The following is a 19,870-nucleotide window of genomic DNA, read 5'->3' as shown; positions in this document are numbered from 1 at the left end:
AGAGATAGAAACATCAATGATCGAGAGAATCATTGTTGGGGTGTCCCCTGAACACCCCCCCCACTGGAGATGGAACCCGCAATCCCAGCACGTGCCCTTGGCCGGAATCGAATATGGGACTTTTCAATCTTCAGGATAACGCTCTATCCACTGAGCCAAATGGCCAGGGCACACAGTAGATACTCTCTTGTATTTTTCTTTCTTTTGTTCTCTGCTAATATTTTCAATAACTTTCATATGTAAAATCTGATAGGCTGATCTTCAGAATGGTCTAAACAAATGTGAAGTAAATCATAGGCGAGCCTTCCATGGCTGGAATGAATTTGATATCAGTGAAGATGAGCCACTGTGGAAGAAGTATATTTCTCAGGTGAGAAACTGTTAATAGTAGTTTCCTTTGCAGATGTCTAATTTACACCTTTTTTTATATTAGGAATGCTAACATTTTTTAAAGTAATATGGACATCTTAGAAAAAAATTTAAAGTAATATAACCATCTTAGAAAATTAGTAATAGTAAGTGACAATTTGAATTCAGATCACCTGGGTACATATTTCACCTTTATTTATACTCTATGTATGATCTTTACTATCCTCTGAGCCTTGTCTATAAAATGGGGTTAATAGTGGAGGTAGTAAGCTCTCAACAGGTGATAGCTGTTTTTAATTACATTTTATCAGTAGCTTAAGCTTTTCAGAAAAATTTATTGTAAGATTTTTTTCTTACCTTGATAATAAGTTATGTTAGTATGAAAAACTACAAGAATCCTATCGCCGATTTTCCACTAGTAAGGTTAGACAGACAATTTTTTTTAATTTTTATTTTTTTAGTGAAGACAATTTTTAATGCCTTTTAACCTGTATCATGGGATTGCTGTAAGAACAAAATGAAACAGTGCCTATAATATAGTTAAGCATAAATAGTAATTAATAGTAAATATCACTTGTCAATCATAAAGCATTAGGTGACTCCTTTACAGAAAACATAATTTGTTGTTTTGCAGGCATTTGTTGAGCCTATAAGCGGTGTCATGCTTTTCATTGATTCAAGAGATAGGAAGACAGAGAGAGATAGAGAGAGAGAACGATGTGAGAGAGAAACATCTGTCACCTGTCTCTCATACATGCCCCTACCAGGGATCGAACTTAAAACCTGGGATTCAAGAGATAGGAAGACAGAGAGAGATAGAGAGAGAGAACGATGTGAGAGAGAAACATCTGTCACTTGTCTCTCATACATGCCCCTACCAGGGATCGAACTTAAAACCTGGGTATGTACCATGACCTGGAATCCAGCTGGCCACCTTTAGGTGTACTGGCCAACACTCTCACCAACCGACCCACACCAGCCAGGGAGATAATTACCGTATTTTTCGGACCATAAGACGCACTTTTTTTCCCCCAGAAGTGGGGGGGGAAAAGTCCCTGCGTCTTATGGTCCAAATATAGCCTACACATATACTGTAAAAAAAAAAGTTTTTTTACTTGCCCGGCTCTGTGTGGTCTCTGTGTGCTTGCCCGGCTCTAAAATGGTTCTAAATGCTGCTGTTTACTTTACAGGGTTGATTACATGTGTTTATGACTGTGATGTTGGGTTTTAATGCACATAAAATATTTTAGGACACTTTGTTTCAGAATCTTTTTTTCTTCATTTCCCTTCTCTAAAAACTGGTGCGTCTTATGGTCCGAAAAATACGGTAATTAGTTTTAGGTATTGATATTTTTCTTTTTTGTCTGAAAGGAAGGTTTTTATAAAGTGATGACTTTAAATGTAGTTAAGTGTAACCTTTCTTGTTAATTGAAGAGATATACAAAATAAACTAAATGTAGACTCGGAAGCTTCTAATTATGCCTGAATAGTTTTTGTTTATTTGTTTTTTAAGTGTTTGCAGTGATGGAACACAACTATCATTCATACAAAACTGTTGAATTGCTGTTTGTTTTCATTTTCAGTTTAAAAATCCCCTTATTATGCTGCTTCTGGCTTCTGCAGTCATCAGTGTTTTAATGCATCAGTTTGATGATGCTGTCAGTATCACTGTGGTAAGAAAAAATATATATATATTTTTTAAACTGTCAGTTACTCATGGAAATTAGGATTGGCTTTTATTTTGGAAAGTGAATTGAGAAATGCCTTAGTGTTTTCTTAGGTTTGTCTTCATTAGTTTCCAACTTGCTTTTAGTTGCAGTAATCTCAAACAGTGTTCAAGGGTTAGTGATTGGCACATGAGAATTATTTACCAATTTGGTAATTTCACAGATACAAGTATTTTATAATAATTTTCCAGTTACATTTTTAAATTTATTTTATTTTCCAATTGAGAGTACATTTTGATTAGCTGTGAACTAAAGCTTCATGCTTATGAAGCTAAAAAGTATGATTTAACAATGCACACTGTATTTACTATGTAAAATTTTATTCTTTTCAGCTGGAAAGTTTTCTCATCTTTTTTTAATGCCTCTTGTTTCACTGTAATATAAAAATTTCTAGCAAGTAAAATCATTGAATAAAGCAAGTGTGTTATGCATAAGAACACAATAGAAATTAATGTAGAGCTGCAATTTTTGAACTCTTTCTTGGGGACCCGCGGGAGTCTCTGCAGCCCTTTCAGGGAGCATATACAACTTTTTTCATAATGCTACAACATCATTTTTCTTTTCACTGTAGATATTTAAGCCAGTGGTACAAAAGCAATGGTGGATAAAACTGTTAGAACCTTGACTCAAATCAAAATAATGGCACCAAACTGTACTAATGGTCATTGTTCTCTTTTATTTCTCATAGGAGTGTTTTTGATAAAACAGTAAAAATTAATTTTATTAAATCTTGACACTTGCAATATATACATTTTTAATATTTCATGTAATGAAATGGCAAGTATGCATAAAGAACTTTTGTATATTGAAGTATAGTGGTTATCTTGAGGGAGGGTGAGTATGGTGAGCTAAACTAGCCTTTTACTTGAAATAATGATTGATAGACAAACAGGTATTAAAACTAGGATAACACATATTTTTTCTGAAAGTGAATAAAATGAGTCTTCCACTTCAAGAAAAACAACTGAAAATTTGTTGCCAATGATAAATTCAAACTTTCAAGTGATAATTAGAATTTTGCCAAATTTTTATGCATTACTGTGTGCTAGATAGCTTCCCAATATTAAGACTTTATTCTGAGATTAGTAGTGGTTCAGTGAGTGTGATTTTTTTTTTTTTACTATTATGAAATGTGTCAACATTTGAATGAGTTGAATAACCAAGTAAATCAATATTTTGTAAATTACCCCAGCATGATGTTACAGAAATTTTAGTGATAAAAGATCAATTCAAAATGCAAGGTAGATCAGTGGATTTTAACATAACAGGTTATGAAAAGTTCATTGATACTGTTTTATATTCTACATTGCACCTTACTTTTACATAGCTAACATTTGTCTAATTTTGTTATAGTAGAAAAGAAGACTATACACAATAGTCTGGTAAAGCTTTTAAAATATTCCTCCTTTACCCAACAATATGTATGAGGCTAGAGTTTCTTTATATACTTTGGCCTAGTCAACATAGTATAAAAAATTGAATGCAGAAGCATATCTGAGAATACAGCATTCTCTTAAGTCAGACATTAAAGATAAAAAAATTGAAAACTACCACTTTCCTCACAATTTTTTTGTGGTGGAAATATATATTTTTTTATAAAAAATGTGATGTGTTAACATGTAATAGGTTTGTTAATTTTAGATGAATTAATAAGTAGAAATTAAAACTAATTGAAAAAGTATTTAATATGACAAATATCAGTAGATATAACTTACATAAATAAAATCAGGTGAATTTTTAGAACATAAAGAGATCCTGAGATCAGAAAGTTTGAGAAGCTGCCCGTGGGGAAGCAAGCCACCATCCGTTTTTTCCTCACAGGGCAGAGCAAAGTTGTGATTTCTTTCCCAGTTCATCTCAGTATTTAGTGTCTGGTATCTTGGTCCTGCAGATAGAGTCAGAAAAATAAATACAATTAATAGTTACTTTTGACGTTCTAATATGTGACTTAAAAGGATGTTTCTTTGTTTTGTTTAGGCAATACTTATCGTCGTTACAGTTGCCTTTGTTCAGGTGAGTAGTTAGCCTATTTGCCCACATGAAAATGACATTTTATTTATTTGCTTAAAAATTAAGGTAACTTATGGCAGAATCTGTAGTTAATAGGTCATGGTAATGTTTGTCTCAACAATTTATTTATTTATGAGATAATTTCAGAAACAACTCTCCTGGGAAATTTGTGGGACTAATTTTTTTTTTAATGCTTAGCTTGCTTTCTTTTTATTTTAAATATGTTTTATTGATTTGTTACAGAGAGGAAGGGAGAGTGATAGAGAGCTAGAAACATTGATGAGAGAGAAAAACTAACCAGCTGCCTCCTGCACCACCCCACCAGGGATGTGCCTGCAACCAGTGTACATGCCCCTGACTGGAATCAAACCTGGGACTTTTCAGTCCGCAGGCTGATTCTCTATCCACTGAGCCAAACCCGTTTCAACTGTGGGACTAATTTGACTGCTTTGATTTAGGTAGTGGCATGAAGAAAATCTAGTTTTTTTATTTGATGGTGTTATAGACAGCTGAAGCAGATGGAAACAAAAGCACAGTAATAGATACATATCCATCAATAGGTTTAAAAATGTTTTTCCATTTTAAAAAAGTTGACCAAAGTTTAAATTTCTTATTTCTGCATAGAAGGGATGTTCTGATCTTGATCAAACTCTCTGCTTAGCATAGATATTGAAACAGTAAATAAAATATACAAAAAGGAACTTAAAATTTTTTTTAAAATATATTTTTTGTTGATTCAGAGAAGAAGGGAATGGGAAACAGATAAAAACATTAATAATCAGAGAGAATCATTGCTTGGCTGCCTCCTGCACACCCACACTGGGGATCAAACCCAAACTGCAACCTTCTGGTTCAAGGTCAGTGCTCAACCACTGAACCATGTCAGTTGGGCTACGAAAAGGAACTTAAAAAAAAAAAAAATTAATGTGAATAATGTGGAGGTAATTTCAGGATTTTTATTTTTAAGTAAAGGTATACATAAAAACATAGGCTTAGTTTAATGTTTATTTAAATAGTTGATACCTTCTACCAATGGACACAAAACTCTGGGGAGGGAGGGTATGTATGGGGGGGGCAATGTTAAAATATGTACACAGATAATAATTTAATAAAATAAATAAATAAATAAATTATACCTTCTGAGAACAATGTTGGCAAGTCTCATTAACTAAAAATTCTAAAGCATGTTAAATAAGATTATAAGGATTATTTTAATTGAGAGGGAAGTGTAATATTGTATATCATGATCTTGAAGTTCATGTTGTTTTGAGTCTTAAGTGATTGTGGTTATTTTCACATCTATGATTTATTACTTGGGCATTTACTGTCATCTTACAGTAATATCTAATTTAATAAGTTTATTAGTTTTATAGAATTCCCGTGTAGAAAAACCAGTTGGAAACAGATTATCTACAGCAAGTTGGTGAGCTCTATCAGTCAACTGTCAGGGATTCTGTTTCTAGGGAACACTCTTTTTTTTAAAATATATTTTATTGGGTTTTTTTGTTTGTTTTTTTACAGAGAGAAAGGGAGAGAGAGAAAGAGAGAAACATCAATGATGAGAGAGAATCATTGATTGGCTGCTTCCAGCACATCCCCCAGTGGGGATCAAGCCTGTAACCCAGGCTTGTGCCCTTGGTTGGAATCGAACCTGGGGCCCTTCAGTTCGCAGGCCAATGCTCTATCCACTGAGCAAAACCAGCTAGGGCTCTAGGGAATCCTCTTTCTTAGAACAGAGAAAAGTAGCCCTAGGGAGGGAGGAACTGCTTATTCTTACAGATGTCATTCCAAGCTAGGCATTGTTCAAGGCAGCTATCATTCAGTCATGTGGGTGGTATAACCCACTGAATCAATTATTGGAACCCTCTTGCATCTTTATTAATGCTATAGATATATGTAGTGACTTTCTTCAGAAATATTCTTACAGTTTTATCACTGTATATGGAAGACTTTAGTAGCTTGTTGTTTTGGTAAATAGAGAGCTCTTACCCTCAAAAAACAAACAAGCAAATTGCAATTTTAACATAGTCAACATGGAATTTTACGCAAAGATAGTGTTTACTCACTTTAATAAATGCAGTGGCTGAAACCAAGCAAACTTATTCTATAAATCTTTGCAGTTAGCATGGACCTAAACCCTAAAATCAGATGTTGCTTGAGGTTAATTGTCTTGACTTTTTTGGTTATTAAACACTAAAAGTAAAATTATCTTAATTATGAGACTCAGTGATCTTAATTTTTAATAACTGAAAATTATATACTCTGGACATACTAATCAGTTTTCTTCATTTTCTTATAAATAACTAACCTTAGGTTTGTACACTAACATTAAAATATAAAATTGGTATATTTAATAATCAAAATTGTTTGTCACTATAACATTATTTAATAAGAGACAAGCTTTTATGTGCAGAATATAATTGCAAGTAAAGGAAAAGATAACAGTTGGGAAATTTTAAAATACCGATTATGATCAGCACTTAATTAAATCTAATATAGAATATGTACTTAGGAAAATACATATTTACATTTCTTTATTAAAAAATATTTTAATATTATGTCCTGTTTCTTTGTTTTAAATAGGAATATCGTTCAGAAAAGTCTCTTGAAGAACTGAGTAAACTTATGCCACCAGAATGCCATTGGTATGATCTTTGTCTCTGATACGGGTTTCTACTCTTAAAAATAGAAATTGAATGTGACTAGTGCAATGATACATTGTGGCCTCAGACATTTTATTATTATTTTTAAACATAGGCTTTTTGACTTGCAAACATGAATTTATTCATTTGTTTATTTTAAACTTTATTGTTAACACCATTACAGATGTCCCCATTTCCACCCCCTTTGCCCACGTCCATCCAGCCTCTGTTTTCCACCCTTCTTCCCCCCCACCCCCACACCCACAGACTTATTTAAACATAAGGTAGAAACCATTATCTGACATGAAAAATTCATGCTCTGTTCAGTATAGCAAGTTGTACTATTAATACTTTCAAGCTCTGATTTTGATATTGTTAAGAGATAGATATTATATGTATGTATGTGTGTGTGTGTGTGTGTGTGTGTGTGTGTGTGTGTGTGGTACAGTGCTGCACAAACAGACTCAGATGATTATTCTTATGCAGGCAAGCCCACCGGAATCACCTTTTAAAATAAAATGGCATGGCTTTCCTTTTTAGCCATGGTTGTTTCTGTTTCATGTTACAGTGTGCGGGAAGGAAAATTGGAACATACACTTGCACGAGACTTGGTTCCAGGTGATACAGTTTGCCTTTCTGTTGGGGACAGAGTTCCTGCTGACTTACGCTTGTTTGAGGTAAGTTTGTCGTCTTGATCTGTTTGGGCTGCTCCAAAATTCCGCAGACTGGGCTGCTTATTATCGATAGAAATTTATTTCTCACAGTTTCTCACGGCTAGAAAGTTCAATATTAAGGTGCTAGCATGGTCAAATTCTGGTTTCCATGGTGTATGTAATGGCCCTCCAAGCCTTATTTTCTACTATAGCCTCTTACTTTCCAGTCTTTTAGCTGTGTCTGCTGTTTTCTGTCCTTGGCCTGCCTGCATATGTTTTTAATCTTTTAGTAGACGCTCTGAAAGCTACTCTAGGGTTGATGTGGTTGTAAAATAAAGATGTAGCTTCTGCATCATCAGTTCCTTAGGGACTTGCCAGACAGGTGAAAACACACAACTGCAATATTTTAAAAACAAAACCTATATTAACCTGTTGACAACCAGTAAGCTACACCAGGAATATAAGCTTTTATATGTATAGCCAACACTGCTGTTTGGGAAATGGAAAATAGTAGACAGGTAAACAAAAATTTCACAATGTTTTCATATTGAAATTGAGCCACCTTTTTTTTTCTTTAAGCAATTCCCTGGTTGCTTCAAGTTTTTGATTCCAGAGTTGATTCTGTCAGTTCTTGCCAGCTAATGATTGTTTTAGTGGAAGGACTTGGAAGGACTGATTCTTTGAGTGTCCTGCTCCTCTGTTTTTCTTTGGCATCATTCTGTTGTGGTTGGTTTTAATCTGCCAGTCACATTTTCAGAACTTTAGGGCATGACAGAATCAGGAAATATTATTTTATCATGAGAGTTGAGTTTTCACTAAAGATTAAGTCTCAGCCAAGTATCTCATTTTCTCTAGTTGTATTTTGAAATTTAGATTAGTCTTGTCTCATGATACAGCATTCTACTTTCCATACTGGATTTTGTTGACTTAATTTTTAAATATGGTTGTACTTATTCTGGTCTTCTATTTTAGAGTACTGGATATGATAAAAGACTAGGATAATTAATAGAAAAGGGGATATTTGATGAAGAAGTGGGGGTTACAAACTCTTGAGATGTTAAATGTAGCACAGAGAGTCTTCATCCTTGAATGTAATGGAATATTTTATGTTTCCCAAGTCTGTGGATCTTTCCATTGATGAGTCCAGCTTGACAGGAGAGACAACGCCTTGTTCTAAGTTGACAGCTCCTCAACTGGCTGCGACTAATGGAGATCTTGCATCAAGAAGTAACATTGCCTTCATGGGAACACTGGTCAGATGTGGCAAAGCAAAGGTAATTTTTTCTTGTTTTGAAAATAGCCATTCCTTGTTTTTTTTTCAACCATTTTTTCTTTTGCTAATTTTATGTGAATCTTTAAACAATACTAGACAGAAACAACAAAATTAAACCTAATCCTTGGCAGCTATTTGGAAGGCTGAGGAGAAGCCCCTGAGGTATAATATCTGTCCACAGTTCTGCCATTATCTCATCCTTTAAAGCACATGTGTCAAACACAAGGCCCGCGGGCCAAATCCAGCCCGCCAGGCCTTGCAATGTGGCCCGCACCGCGCTGTCATCACTGCACTCCGCTGTCAGTTTATGACATTGTCAGTTTATGACTGTTCAGTAAACCATTCGGCCCGCGATTTAGGCTGGATTTTAGATTTTGGCCCCTTCTCTGATTGGGTTCGACACCCCTACTTTAAAGGCATAGTTCTCATCACTTGTTTTTTTTTCCTTCCTTTAAAAAAATTTTTAAAGATAGAAATAGTGGCTCATAAATATGTTCATTACTGGTTAAATAAAATTGGAGCTTGTTTGATATGGTATTGGCTATAATATTCTGACTGCATACCATTCATCTACTGATTGATTACAAATATTTTATTTCTGGAGTCTAATATTTCACAGATGTAAAAGGCATCATTCAGTAGTATTTGAAGGGGCAAATATATTCTACTTTAAATGTCTCTATTGAGTATAAGATTCAAATTTCAGAAATATTTATATAAAAAAATGGACTTCAAAATTGAATCAAAAGTAAGTTTAATGAAATATTTTTCAAGGTTTGTATCACAAGGTACAAATAAATACTAATGATCCCTAGTAATACTTGCTAAGGGATTCTTGGATATATATGTCATATCTTTACTGTAGGAAAGACTTTGGAGAAATCCAGTGAAGTTTTGTTGTTATTGCTGAGAGAAGATTCCATCTGAAAGTAAATATATTTTCCTGTTTTTTTCCTTTAGGGTGTTGTCATTGGAACAGGGGAAAATTCTGAATTTGGAGAAGTTTTTAAAATGATGCAAGCAGAAGAAGTGAGTACTTAGTTTGTTAATGATGCATTCGTTTCAAATCTGACATTCTCTATTGCAAGTAAAGAAAAAAAGAATATTGGTAGATTATTTTATGTACTATTGACAGTGAAAGTTTATTCAGAATATCACTCAGTTGTCTATCCTTAAAAACATAAGCATAGACAACTGAGTGATTGGAAAACATTGGAAAGCCTGTGATTGGAAGGGCTTGAATTGGCATTGTTTATATTCTAAAACATTTTTATAATTATTTATTGTTTATAGGATAAAAAGATACATAGCTTATTTAGAGGACTAAGTCTTTTGGGAATAAACTTTATCATATTACCTTTTTTTTTTTTTTAAAGAATAGTTTACTGATTTTTAGAGAGCAAAAGGGAGAGGGAGAGAGAGGAACATCAATATGAGAGTGCAACATTGATCAGCTGCCTCCTGCACCCCCTCTACCCTCTCCTACCTGGGATAGAGCCTGCAACCTGAGCATGTGCTCTTGACCAGAAATAGAACTGGCAACCTCCTGGTACAGGGGCGATGCCCAACCAACTGAACCATACCAGCCAGAGCTATCATATTAATTTTAAAGATTAGTAAATAGTATATTTGTATCTCAGAACATGTCTTCTACCAAAATTCCCAACTTTACAAATAATGGGGAAAAAGATAGCAAAGTAAAATAATCTGGAAGATATTCTTGTTTAAGGATTTTGAAGATTAGTTCTCTCATTTAAAGTGCTTTCTTATATATAAAAAGAATATATTTATTCTTTAAATATAAATATATTCTCCCTAAGTCATGTGGATTTCTCAGGTAACCTGCCAAGACTCTAGTGTTCATAATGCAGTGTATACATCATTCCAAGAAGCTTGGCAGTGAAGAGACTGCTAGACAAGGGCATTAACTGATTAAGGAACCAACAGAGTAGAAATACTTGGGTTCCATCATGTTTGTGGATACAGAAAGGAGAAAGATGGCAAATGTAAGGGGCAGTTGATGGTAATGAAGTCCTGGAGAAGCTGATTGGAAGAACAGGTTTTTCCTCAAAGAGAGGCCTAGAGGGGAGCATGAACCTTTTCAAATAAATAGACATTTCAGTTTCCTCAGTGAAGGGGGTCATGTTTACCTTAAGCGAGAGTTGTATGTGTTAAGCACTAGCATGGGTATGTCAAGCATTTAACAAAGTCCATGGCACTTAGTATCTCTCTCTAAGTTTAGTTAATTATAGTGACGCACTTTTCCAATTTGTCAAGGCACCGAAAACCCCTCTGCAGAAGAGCATGGACCTTCTAGGAAAGCAACTTTCCTTTTACTCCTTTGGTATAATAGGTAAGAGAAGAGTGAGTATGTATATCTCATATATTTACTTAGGTTTTTTTTTTTTTTTTTAGTATGAAGGGGTAGTTTACATGCATGCATACATACATTTATTTATTCATTTATTAATTTTTAGTTTTATTACTATTTTTAAAAAATTACAAAACTATTCCTTAGCATTGTTCTTTTCTACAGATAAAACAGAACTCTGTTTAGTTTTGCACAGGGGCAGTATCGTAGCCAACGAGGTTTATTCGAGGCACAATTATTGCTAATTGAAAAAAAAAAAAAAACACACCAAAAAAACCCCAAAAACAGAACTCTGTTTAATTAATATAATGAAAGAGCGTTTTTGTAAACAGTATTTTTTGTCTTCAATAAAACGTGATAGTATTGATTTATGGACTATTTTTTTTTATTTACTTAATCTGTCATAAACATCTTGTCATTAAATAGATGCTCATTAAAACAAATTTAAATTTGTATAGTATTCCATTGTGCATTCTTACCATCTTTGTGGTCATTTACTTAACAGGTGAATAAAAGACTTATCATTATTTTATTTCAGAATTCAATATTATAATAACTGAACACTTTGTCATATGTGTGTGGGTCCATTTTTATGACCTGCCAGGCTATTTCTTTGGCTCTTGTTTTGTTGTGGTTTGAGTCCCAGATTTGTAACAACTCTTTGTATACTTAGAATATCAGTTCTTTTTTTTTTTTTAATGTTATGAGTATTTTTCTTCAGTCTCACTCTCTCTCTCTCACACACACACACACACACACACACACACGAATGTATACACATATATATATGGTATAATTCATTGATCAATTGATCTAAAATACAATCGCTAAGTTGCTTTATTAAAACTCTGGTTATATTGTATTTTTCCTCATAAAAACAGTAGTGCACCCTTTGCACCCCCCTCCCCCTTTTTTTTTCAAAGACCAAGGTTAAAGCAGAGAATATGAAATCTTGTTTCACTTACATTAGTTGTTTTTTTTTATTTTTAAATACCATAAAAGTAGTAATTTTTAAATACTAAAAATGAAGTAAGATATATCATTCTTTGAGCCAAGTCCTAAGTACTTCTTTGTTTGTAATACAAAGTTAATATGTAATGTATGCATATTGAGTTACCAGAGTAAAGTTTCTCGGTTTTTTTGTTGCAAAGCTGATAAGTAGAAGACCTATATGTCTTATGTGACCTTTCCCCCCCTTTATTGTATAAAAGTACTAGAACTATTTTTTTTTTTATATACTGGGAGTTCGAAGATATACTTTAATGGATGGGTACTAGCAATGGCAACAAAAAGTAAAATGTGTGTATTTGTGTGCATGTGTGCATCGCAGCATTAACTTTAATCTCTCCTGCTTACTACACTTTTGTAAAATCTTATAATCACTTCCTAGTATACTTTCCCCTTAATATCAAGGAATATTTTGCTGCCCTCAGTTTCTATCCCTTCTATACCTAAGTCATTTTATATAAAAAAGAAAAATTTCTGTTTGATTCTGTTGCAGGTATCATCATGTTGGTTGGCTGGTTACTAGGAAAAGATATCCTGGAAATGTTTACTATTAGTGTAAGGTAAGTTCTAATGGTTATAAATGGAGGTCTCTTTTGCTCTTCTCATTTCTCTGATAGGTATAGCACATGTTCTATTGTGGAGGTATTTTATCACCCCAAAAGAAAACTCAGTTCCATAAACAGTCATCCCCATTCTTGTCTCCCTTGCCCTCTGTAACTACTAAACTGCTTTATGTATATATGGATTTGCTAATTCTTGATATTTCATATAAATGGAAAGGTGTCCTTTTGTGTCTGGCTTCCTTCACTTAACATTATGTTTTCAAGGTTAATTCATATTGAGCATGTATCAGTGCTTCATACCTTTTTATGGATGAATAATACTCCATTGTATGGATATACCACAATTTCCTATTCGCATCAGTTGATAGTCATTTGAGTTGTTTCCACCCTTTGGCTGTTTTGAATAGTGCTGCTTTGAAAATCTTAGACAAGTTTTTTCTGAACACCTGTTATTGTAATCTATATTTATAGATGAGGAAACTAAACTACAGACCTGGAGAAATAATAGCTCAGAGTCACACAGGTAAAAATTGGTGAAGCTAGGGGTACAAATCTAAGCAATCTGATGTCAGAACTTGTATTCTTTATTCACTACTTAACCTGACAACTAGTAGGTGTCCAGTAAATGTTCACTTTTCCTTTCTTGTGAGGCCATTTTTGGGTATTGACCATTAATTTTGCATTTCTTTTAGCCATTCTTTTAAGTAACAGACGTTTGAAATTATTGCTGTGATTACTATTTAACTTAAACTTTAATACTATATATACATTGGTTACAGTTTGGCTGTAGCAGCAATTCCTGAAGGTCTTCCCATTGTGGTCACAGTGACTCTAGCCCTTGGTGTTATGAGAATGGCGAAGAAAAGGGCCATTGTGAAAAAACTGCCTATAGTTGAAACTCTGAGTAAGTCTGTGGAAAGAGCCTATTTATACAATGATGTGTTAGTTTACACTAACAGTGAGTTATCTTTGGGTTTTATAATTTTTTTCTTAGAGGTTTGCATTGTGGTGTTTGGCTTGTGGCAATATGAGTATAGTTTTAGCAACCAAAAAGTAATTAAAAATGCATATCCTTCAGTTCGGGTAACTGTTAGAGAAGTTTTTCTGCATCATGGAATGTTCTAATTCTTAAATCATGCTTTAAAAAAAAAAATCTATATAATAAGTGAAACCTTGGAGAAAAATTCATAGAATTTTTTGACATCTCAAGAAACCTAATTGATATTTATAGATCCTAAAAGGTCATACTTAAGTAGAATTCACTGATAAGAACAGTAAATATACAAGTTACATTGCTATGATACAACTTTATATTTGATATGAAAACTGTGATAACTTTATATATGCTGTGAAGCTTTTTTTAATTTGAGAATTCAAGATTTTTGAATTTAAATTCTAGTTTGCATTTTATTATTGAAAAGGTAAAATACCTTCAAATACTGATTTAAAAAATTACATGGTTTTATATTTAGGCACCCTTAAAACTTTCTAGAAAATATATAGTAATAAAAGCATAGTATGCTAATTAGACAGGACAACCTTCTGGACGAAGCTGGGACTGCAAGGGAAGCCTGGGTCCCGGATGCCTGTTGGCGGCGGGAGGGAAGCCTGAGTGCCAAGTGCCAGGTGCCAGGTTCCGGAGGGAAGCTGGTGCTGGCAGCTGGGGGAAGGAAGGCATACTCTTGCACGAATTTCATGCATTGGACCTCAAGTGTATAAAACTAGAGATGCAGTGCACTGGGGTGGGGGACCCCTCAGCCCAGCCTGCACCCTCTCTTAGTCTGGTACCCCTCGAGGGATGTCCAACTATCTTAAGTTGGCAGTCGGACATCCCCAAGGCCAGGCTCACGGCTGGCGAGCGCAGCAACGGTGGCGGGAGCCTCTCCCACCTCCACAGCAGCACTAAGGAGCAGCGAGCAGGCGGGCAGTAAGGAGCGAGGGGTCCTGGTCTACTAGAGGAATGTCCTCCTGCCGGCTTACATTCCTTACTGGTTGACTTGCTGCTTCTTAGTGCTCGCATGGAGGCGAGAGAGGCTCTTGCAAGCACTGCTGCACTTGCCAGCTGTGAGCCCAGCTTCTGGCTGAGCAGCGCTCCCCCTGTGGGAGAGCACTGACCACCAGGGAAGGGAGCAGCTCCTGCATTGAGCGACCAACTGGTCATTCTGGTCGTTACGCCGTAATGATTGCTTAAGCTTTTATTACACAGGTTATTATATAAAGCTAATATTGAATAACATTGAGGAAATTCAACATTTATCAATACCTAATTTTTAATTATAATTTCAGAAACTACCTTACAATGAAGCAAACATGATGAGAGTCAACAGTCTAAAATTATCAATGAGTTTGATTTGTACAAAATTCAGAGAAGCAGGGCAGGCTCCCACAATCTTTGATTTGCTGTCAATGTGAACTTGTATTTCTCCTTGACTTTTGGTGACTTATAATGGTTTATTCTTTAGGCTGCTGTAATGTCATTTGCTCAGATAAAACTGGAACACTGACGAAGAATGAAATGACTGTTACTCACATATTTACTTCAGATGGTCTGCATGCTGAGGTACTCTATAGATTATTTTAACAACAGAATTACTTTGTTAAGAAACTTGGTGTAATGTTGTTAACTGTTACAGAGTCTTACCTTCAAAATGGCTGTACTTTAGTCAACAGCAGAACTTTCTCCTTCCCATGTGATTCTATCAAGTCTTAATCTTACAATACTATAGCTTTTAATCCAGTTTGACACCCCTCTTTTAATTACCTTTATATCCATTCATTACAAACTCTTGATGTCCTTGCTTTATGTGAAGCTTGAGGGATTTTTTAGAACCAAATTTTGAGTATGTCACTCCATAAATTAAGATGCTTCAGTGGCTTTCCATTGTGACCAAGATCCTGCCTGTGGTCTTGCAAGGTCCTTCATGTTATGACCATTATTTCCTTTTTCAACCTTTTATGTTCCCCTTTGCTTTCTGTGCATCAGACACAATGGTCTTATGATTCTTTCAGTGGGACAAAATTATTGCTATATCATTTTTTGCACCTTAGTTTCATCCCCACTTCTTCAGAAAAGCTGACCAATCAGAAATGGCCCTATGTTACATGTTTTTTAAAATAAAAGTTCATACCTTCTAATCCTTAATCCAGATAAAAATGTTAGTTACTGTTTCACTTGTACTGTAAGTTGTAATTGTGCAAGAACTCTGTTACCCAGCACAGGGCCTGACTCATAGCAGTAAATACTTGTTGAAAGAATAACTAAATAGATAAATTACATTATCTTAGAAATATATTGGCAGTCTTTTAAGTGCACATCAGTATATGTGCATTGGTTACTTTTGAGCTGGTTGAGGACAATTTGCAGTCTCACCTATTCTTGGCAGGATTTCTGTAGAATGGTCATTAACACTACTTATGAGGGCTACAGTATTTTAAATGCATTAACAACCAATTCATTGAGCAAAGTAAGCATTAGACAAATTGACATAATTTGTACTTAGGTTTATTTAATTCCATTTTATATATCCTTAAAATGAAACTGTTGATATTTAGGGTTTTAAATTTTGCTATGTTATTAAATATACCTTTTCTAGATGACTCAGAGGGGTTATTGGGGTTACATGTGCTTATATGGTCCAGGTAGAAGATTTAATTTTCTCTTTCGTTTTATGCCCATAATTTTATATGTCTAGCATTAACCATGTATAATTTCTCTCTAAACTATCTTATTTTTATTGTGAAATTTAACTTTTGTTTGGCTTTGTTAGCCATACCATATAAGTATATGGCTTGTCTCAATCTCTGATTTTTAAAACTGGTGTGTAATATGCTGTTACAGTAGTTTGTAAGTGCTAGGATAAATCACTTAATGTCTTTGAGCCTGCATATTTGCAAAAAAAAAAAAAATTCTGCTTTTGTCTACATTATGTTTGTGATGAATGTTAGATTTGGAAATGGACTTGAATTCTTTGTATACATCGTAGTATGTTATTAATATAACTAGAGGTCTGGTGCATGAGATTTGTGCACTTGGGGGAGGAGGTCCCTCATTCCGGCCTGCCCCCTCTCATTCCGGCCTGCCCCCTCTCAAGGTCTGGGAGCCCTTGGGGGATGTCTGACTGCCAGCTTAGGCCCGCTCCCTGCAGTAGGACATCCTTGGTGCTGCCGTGGAGGCCAGAGAGGCTCCTACCACCGCTGCTGCGCTTGTCAGCTGTGATCCTGGCTTCTGACTTAGTGGTGCTTTCCCTGTCGGAGCACACTGACCACTAGGGGATGGCTCCTGTGTTGAATGTCTGCCCCTGCTGGTCAGTGTGCATCATAGTGACCAGTCATTCTGCCATTCAGTCGATTTGCATATTAGCCTTTTATTATACAGGATGTTTTATAAATCTAAGCGCACTTATGTATAGCGATTTTCATGTTTTATGGTATACTATACATAGAAACAATAAGATTATATTAATTACATTAATGATTATATTGTTTATTCTTATGATATATTATACGTTATTATAACTATTAGTATTATTAACTAAAGGTTCATCATTGTGGCAAAAATGTGAATTTATAGTCCTTTAACTATTAAATGTTCTTTTAGACTAATTTACATGCTGTGTCATGATTTATAAAATGAAATGAATATAACTCACCATAGATTTTGTTTTTCATAGATATTGTCACTATCTACTGATCATATTATTGACCCTACTTTATGTTCCCTAGGTTACTGGAGTTGGCTACAATTCATTTGGAGAAGTGATTGTCGATGGTGATGTTGTTCATGGATTCTGTAACCCAGCTGTTAGCAGAATTGTTGAGGTAAACATTTATTCCCTAAGAAGGTGACTTTCTTTTTGTTGTTGTTGTTAATCCTCAATGTAGGATATTCTTTCAGTTATTTTTTAGAGAAAATGAAAAGAGGGGGGACGGAGGGAGAGAAACATTGATGTGAGAAAGACACATAAATTGGTTGCCACCCACATGCACCCCAACTAGGGGTGTGGGATCAAACCTTCAACCCAGGTATGTGCCCTTGATCAAGAATCCAACCCATTACCCACCGGTGGGTGGGCTGACACTCTACCACTGAGCAGCACCAGTCAGGGCAGAAGATGATTTTCTAAATAATGACCTAGGACACAGTGATGGGTTCATAGTTTATGTTTATTTCTCTTAGGCGGGCTGTGTGTGCAATGATGCTGTAATTAGAAATGACACTCTAATGGGGAAGCCAACAGAAGGAGCCTTAATTGCTTTAGCAATGAAGGTATGTATCTAATCTCTCTTCTTTGACATAAAATACCACCCTTACAAGAGAATGTGAGGCCATCAATTTCATTATTACTGGTTTTAGGTACATTGTTTTTACTACCTTTTGGTAACCAGTTTTAGTCTTTCTGGAAATACAAAGCATAGAGCTTTCTTAGTATAATTTTATCTCTTATATGCAAGAAACTGTGATGGATTTCTTCTAATGTAGAAATGATTCTGTTGTCTGTTTAGAGTGTTTTTGTGAAAAACTCTATGTGTGTTATTGCTGATAAATACTGACTTTCAAATGAGTTAAGGACAATACTCTCTAGTATTTCCATGTAAAAATACTAAGAATATCATGAGAAATTAGCTTTTTCCAGTTGGCCCTTTCCCTTCATTATTTTAATATATTTCTTTTTATTTTTTTATTTTTTAAAATTTTTTTTTAGAGAGAGGAAGGCCAAAGGATAGAAAGATAGAAATATCAGTGAGAGAGAAACATCATCCATCAGCTGCCTCCTGCATGCCCCCTATTGGGGATCAAGCCCACAACCCGGTTATGTGCCTTCATTGGGAATCGAACCATTGACCTCTTTGTTTCTGGGTTGACACTCAACCACTGAGCCATACAGGCTGGACTCCTTCATTATTTCTTAAAATGAGTTCAGAATTAGAATTTGTGTTAGGGAGACGAGGTGCTGTTTCAGTGACCCTTTTATCGATTTTAGTTGACCTCTTCTCCTAAGCCCTACATATGATTAAATGAGAAATCTAAAAGTCTGATCTGTCACTCCCAAACAAAAACAAAATCTCTACTTTTAAGAGAAGTTAAAAACTTTGAGACTTTGAAATAGAATATGCCTCTAAATGAGGTTACTTCAATTGAGATCCAGTATTGAAATGTTGGCTTTTATAATAATTTTATTTATTTTTTTTTATTTTTTTTTTTTTTTAAATAAATTTTTATTGTTCATATTATTACAAGTGTTCCTTTTCCGCCCCCTTCCCACCCCACCCTCTGCCCTTTCCCCAACCCCCATTGTCCTCATCCATAGGTGCACAGTTTATGTTCAGTCTCTTCCCACATTCCCCTGTCCCCTTTTCCCCAAGAATCATCAGTTCACTCCCCTTCCATACCTCTGATTCTATTATATTCAACAGTTAATATTGTTCATCAGATTTTTTTTTTTAATTTCCTTGGTTTTTAGATTCACTTGTTGATAGTTACGTATTTATTGTTCATATTTTTATCTTTATTTACTTTCTCTTCTGAAAGAACCCCCTTCAGCAATTCATATAATTCTGGTTTGGTGGTGATGAACTCCTTTAGCTTTTTTTTATTAGTGAAGCTCTTTATCTGACCTTCGATTCTGAGTGATAGCTTTGCTGGGTAGAGTATTTTTGGCTGTAGGTTCTTGCTATTCATCACCTTGAATATTTCTTGCCATTCCCGTCTGGCCTGCATGGTTTCTGTTGAGAAATCAGCTGACAATCGTATAGGTGCTCCTTTATAGGTAACCACCTGCTTAGCTCTTGCTGCTTTTAATATTCTCTCTTTGTCCTTTGCTCTTGGAATCTTAATTATGATTTGTCTTGGTGTGGTCCTCTTTGGATTCCTCTTATTTGGAGTTCTGTGTGCTTCCTGGACTTGTAAGTCCAATTCTTTCCCCAGGTGGGGGAAGTTTTCTGTCACTATTTCTTTCAGTATGTTTTCGATATCTTGCTCTCTCTCATCTTCTGGGACCCCCATGATTCTGATGTTGGATCGTTTGAAGTTGTCCCAGAGGTTTCTTACATTATCTTCAATTTTCTGGATTCTCTTGCCTTCTAGCTTCTGTGGAGGAGTGTCTTCTGGCTCTTTATGTTCCAAATCTTTGACTTGATTCTTGCGATCTTCCCTTCTGTTTTTAGGACTCTGTAGAATATTTTTTATTTCAGACAATGTATTCTTTATTTCTTGTTGATCCCTTAGCATTTCTTGTTGATCCCTTTTCATATCCT

General features: G+C 35.0%; 1 protein-coding gene across 4 annotated transcripts in view; it reads left to right on the top strand.

Moving 5' to 3' along the window:
• The window catches only part of ATP2C1 (ATPase secretory pathway Ca2+ transporting 1), a 96,971-nt gene that overhangs the window by 43,517 nt on the left and 33,584 nt on the right, over positions 1 to 19,870 (top strand). For all 4 annotated transcript variants that reach the window (XM_084902120.1, XM_084902123.1, XM_084902122.1 and 1 more), the window contains 13 exons: positions 254 to 370; positions 1,953 to 2,042; positions 4,074 to 4,109; positions 6,690 to 6,751; positions 7,317 to 7,425; positions 8,520 to 8,675; positions 9,635 to 9,703; positions 10,952 to 11,027; positions 12,547 to 12,613; positions 13,396 to 13,520; positions 15,079 to 15,176; positions 17,339 to 17,434; positions 17,793 to 17,882. In XM_084902120.1, the coding sequence (XP_084758246.1) occupies positions 254 to 370; positions 1,953 to 2,042; positions 4,074 to 4,109; positions 6,690 to 6,751; positions 7,317 to 7,425; positions 8,520 to 8,675; positions 9,635 to 9,703; positions 10,952 to 11,027; positions 12,547 to 12,613; positions 13,396 to 13,520; positions 15,079 to 15,176; positions 17,339 to 17,434; positions 17,793 to 17,882 (1,191 nt within the window). The remainder of the gene's footprint in view (positions 1 to 253; positions 371 to 1,952; positions 2,043 to 4,073; positions 4,110 to 6,689; positions 6,752 to 7,316; positions 7,426 to 8,519; positions 8,676 to 9,634; positions 9,704 to 10,951; positions 11,028 to 12,546; positions 12,614 to 13,395; positions 13,521 to 15,078; positions 15,177 to 17,338; positions 17,435 to 17,792; positions 17,883 to 19,870) is intronic.

Source organism: Pipistrellus hanaki, assembly GCF_964339955.1.
Source record: "Pipistrellus hanaki genome assembly, chromosome: 13".
NCBI classification, from domain to species: Eukaryota; Metazoa; Chordata; class Mammalia; order Chiroptera; family Vespertilionidae; genus Pipistrellus; species Pipistrellus hanaki.
This window is presented reverse-complemented; position numbering and strand designations above follow the sequence as displayed.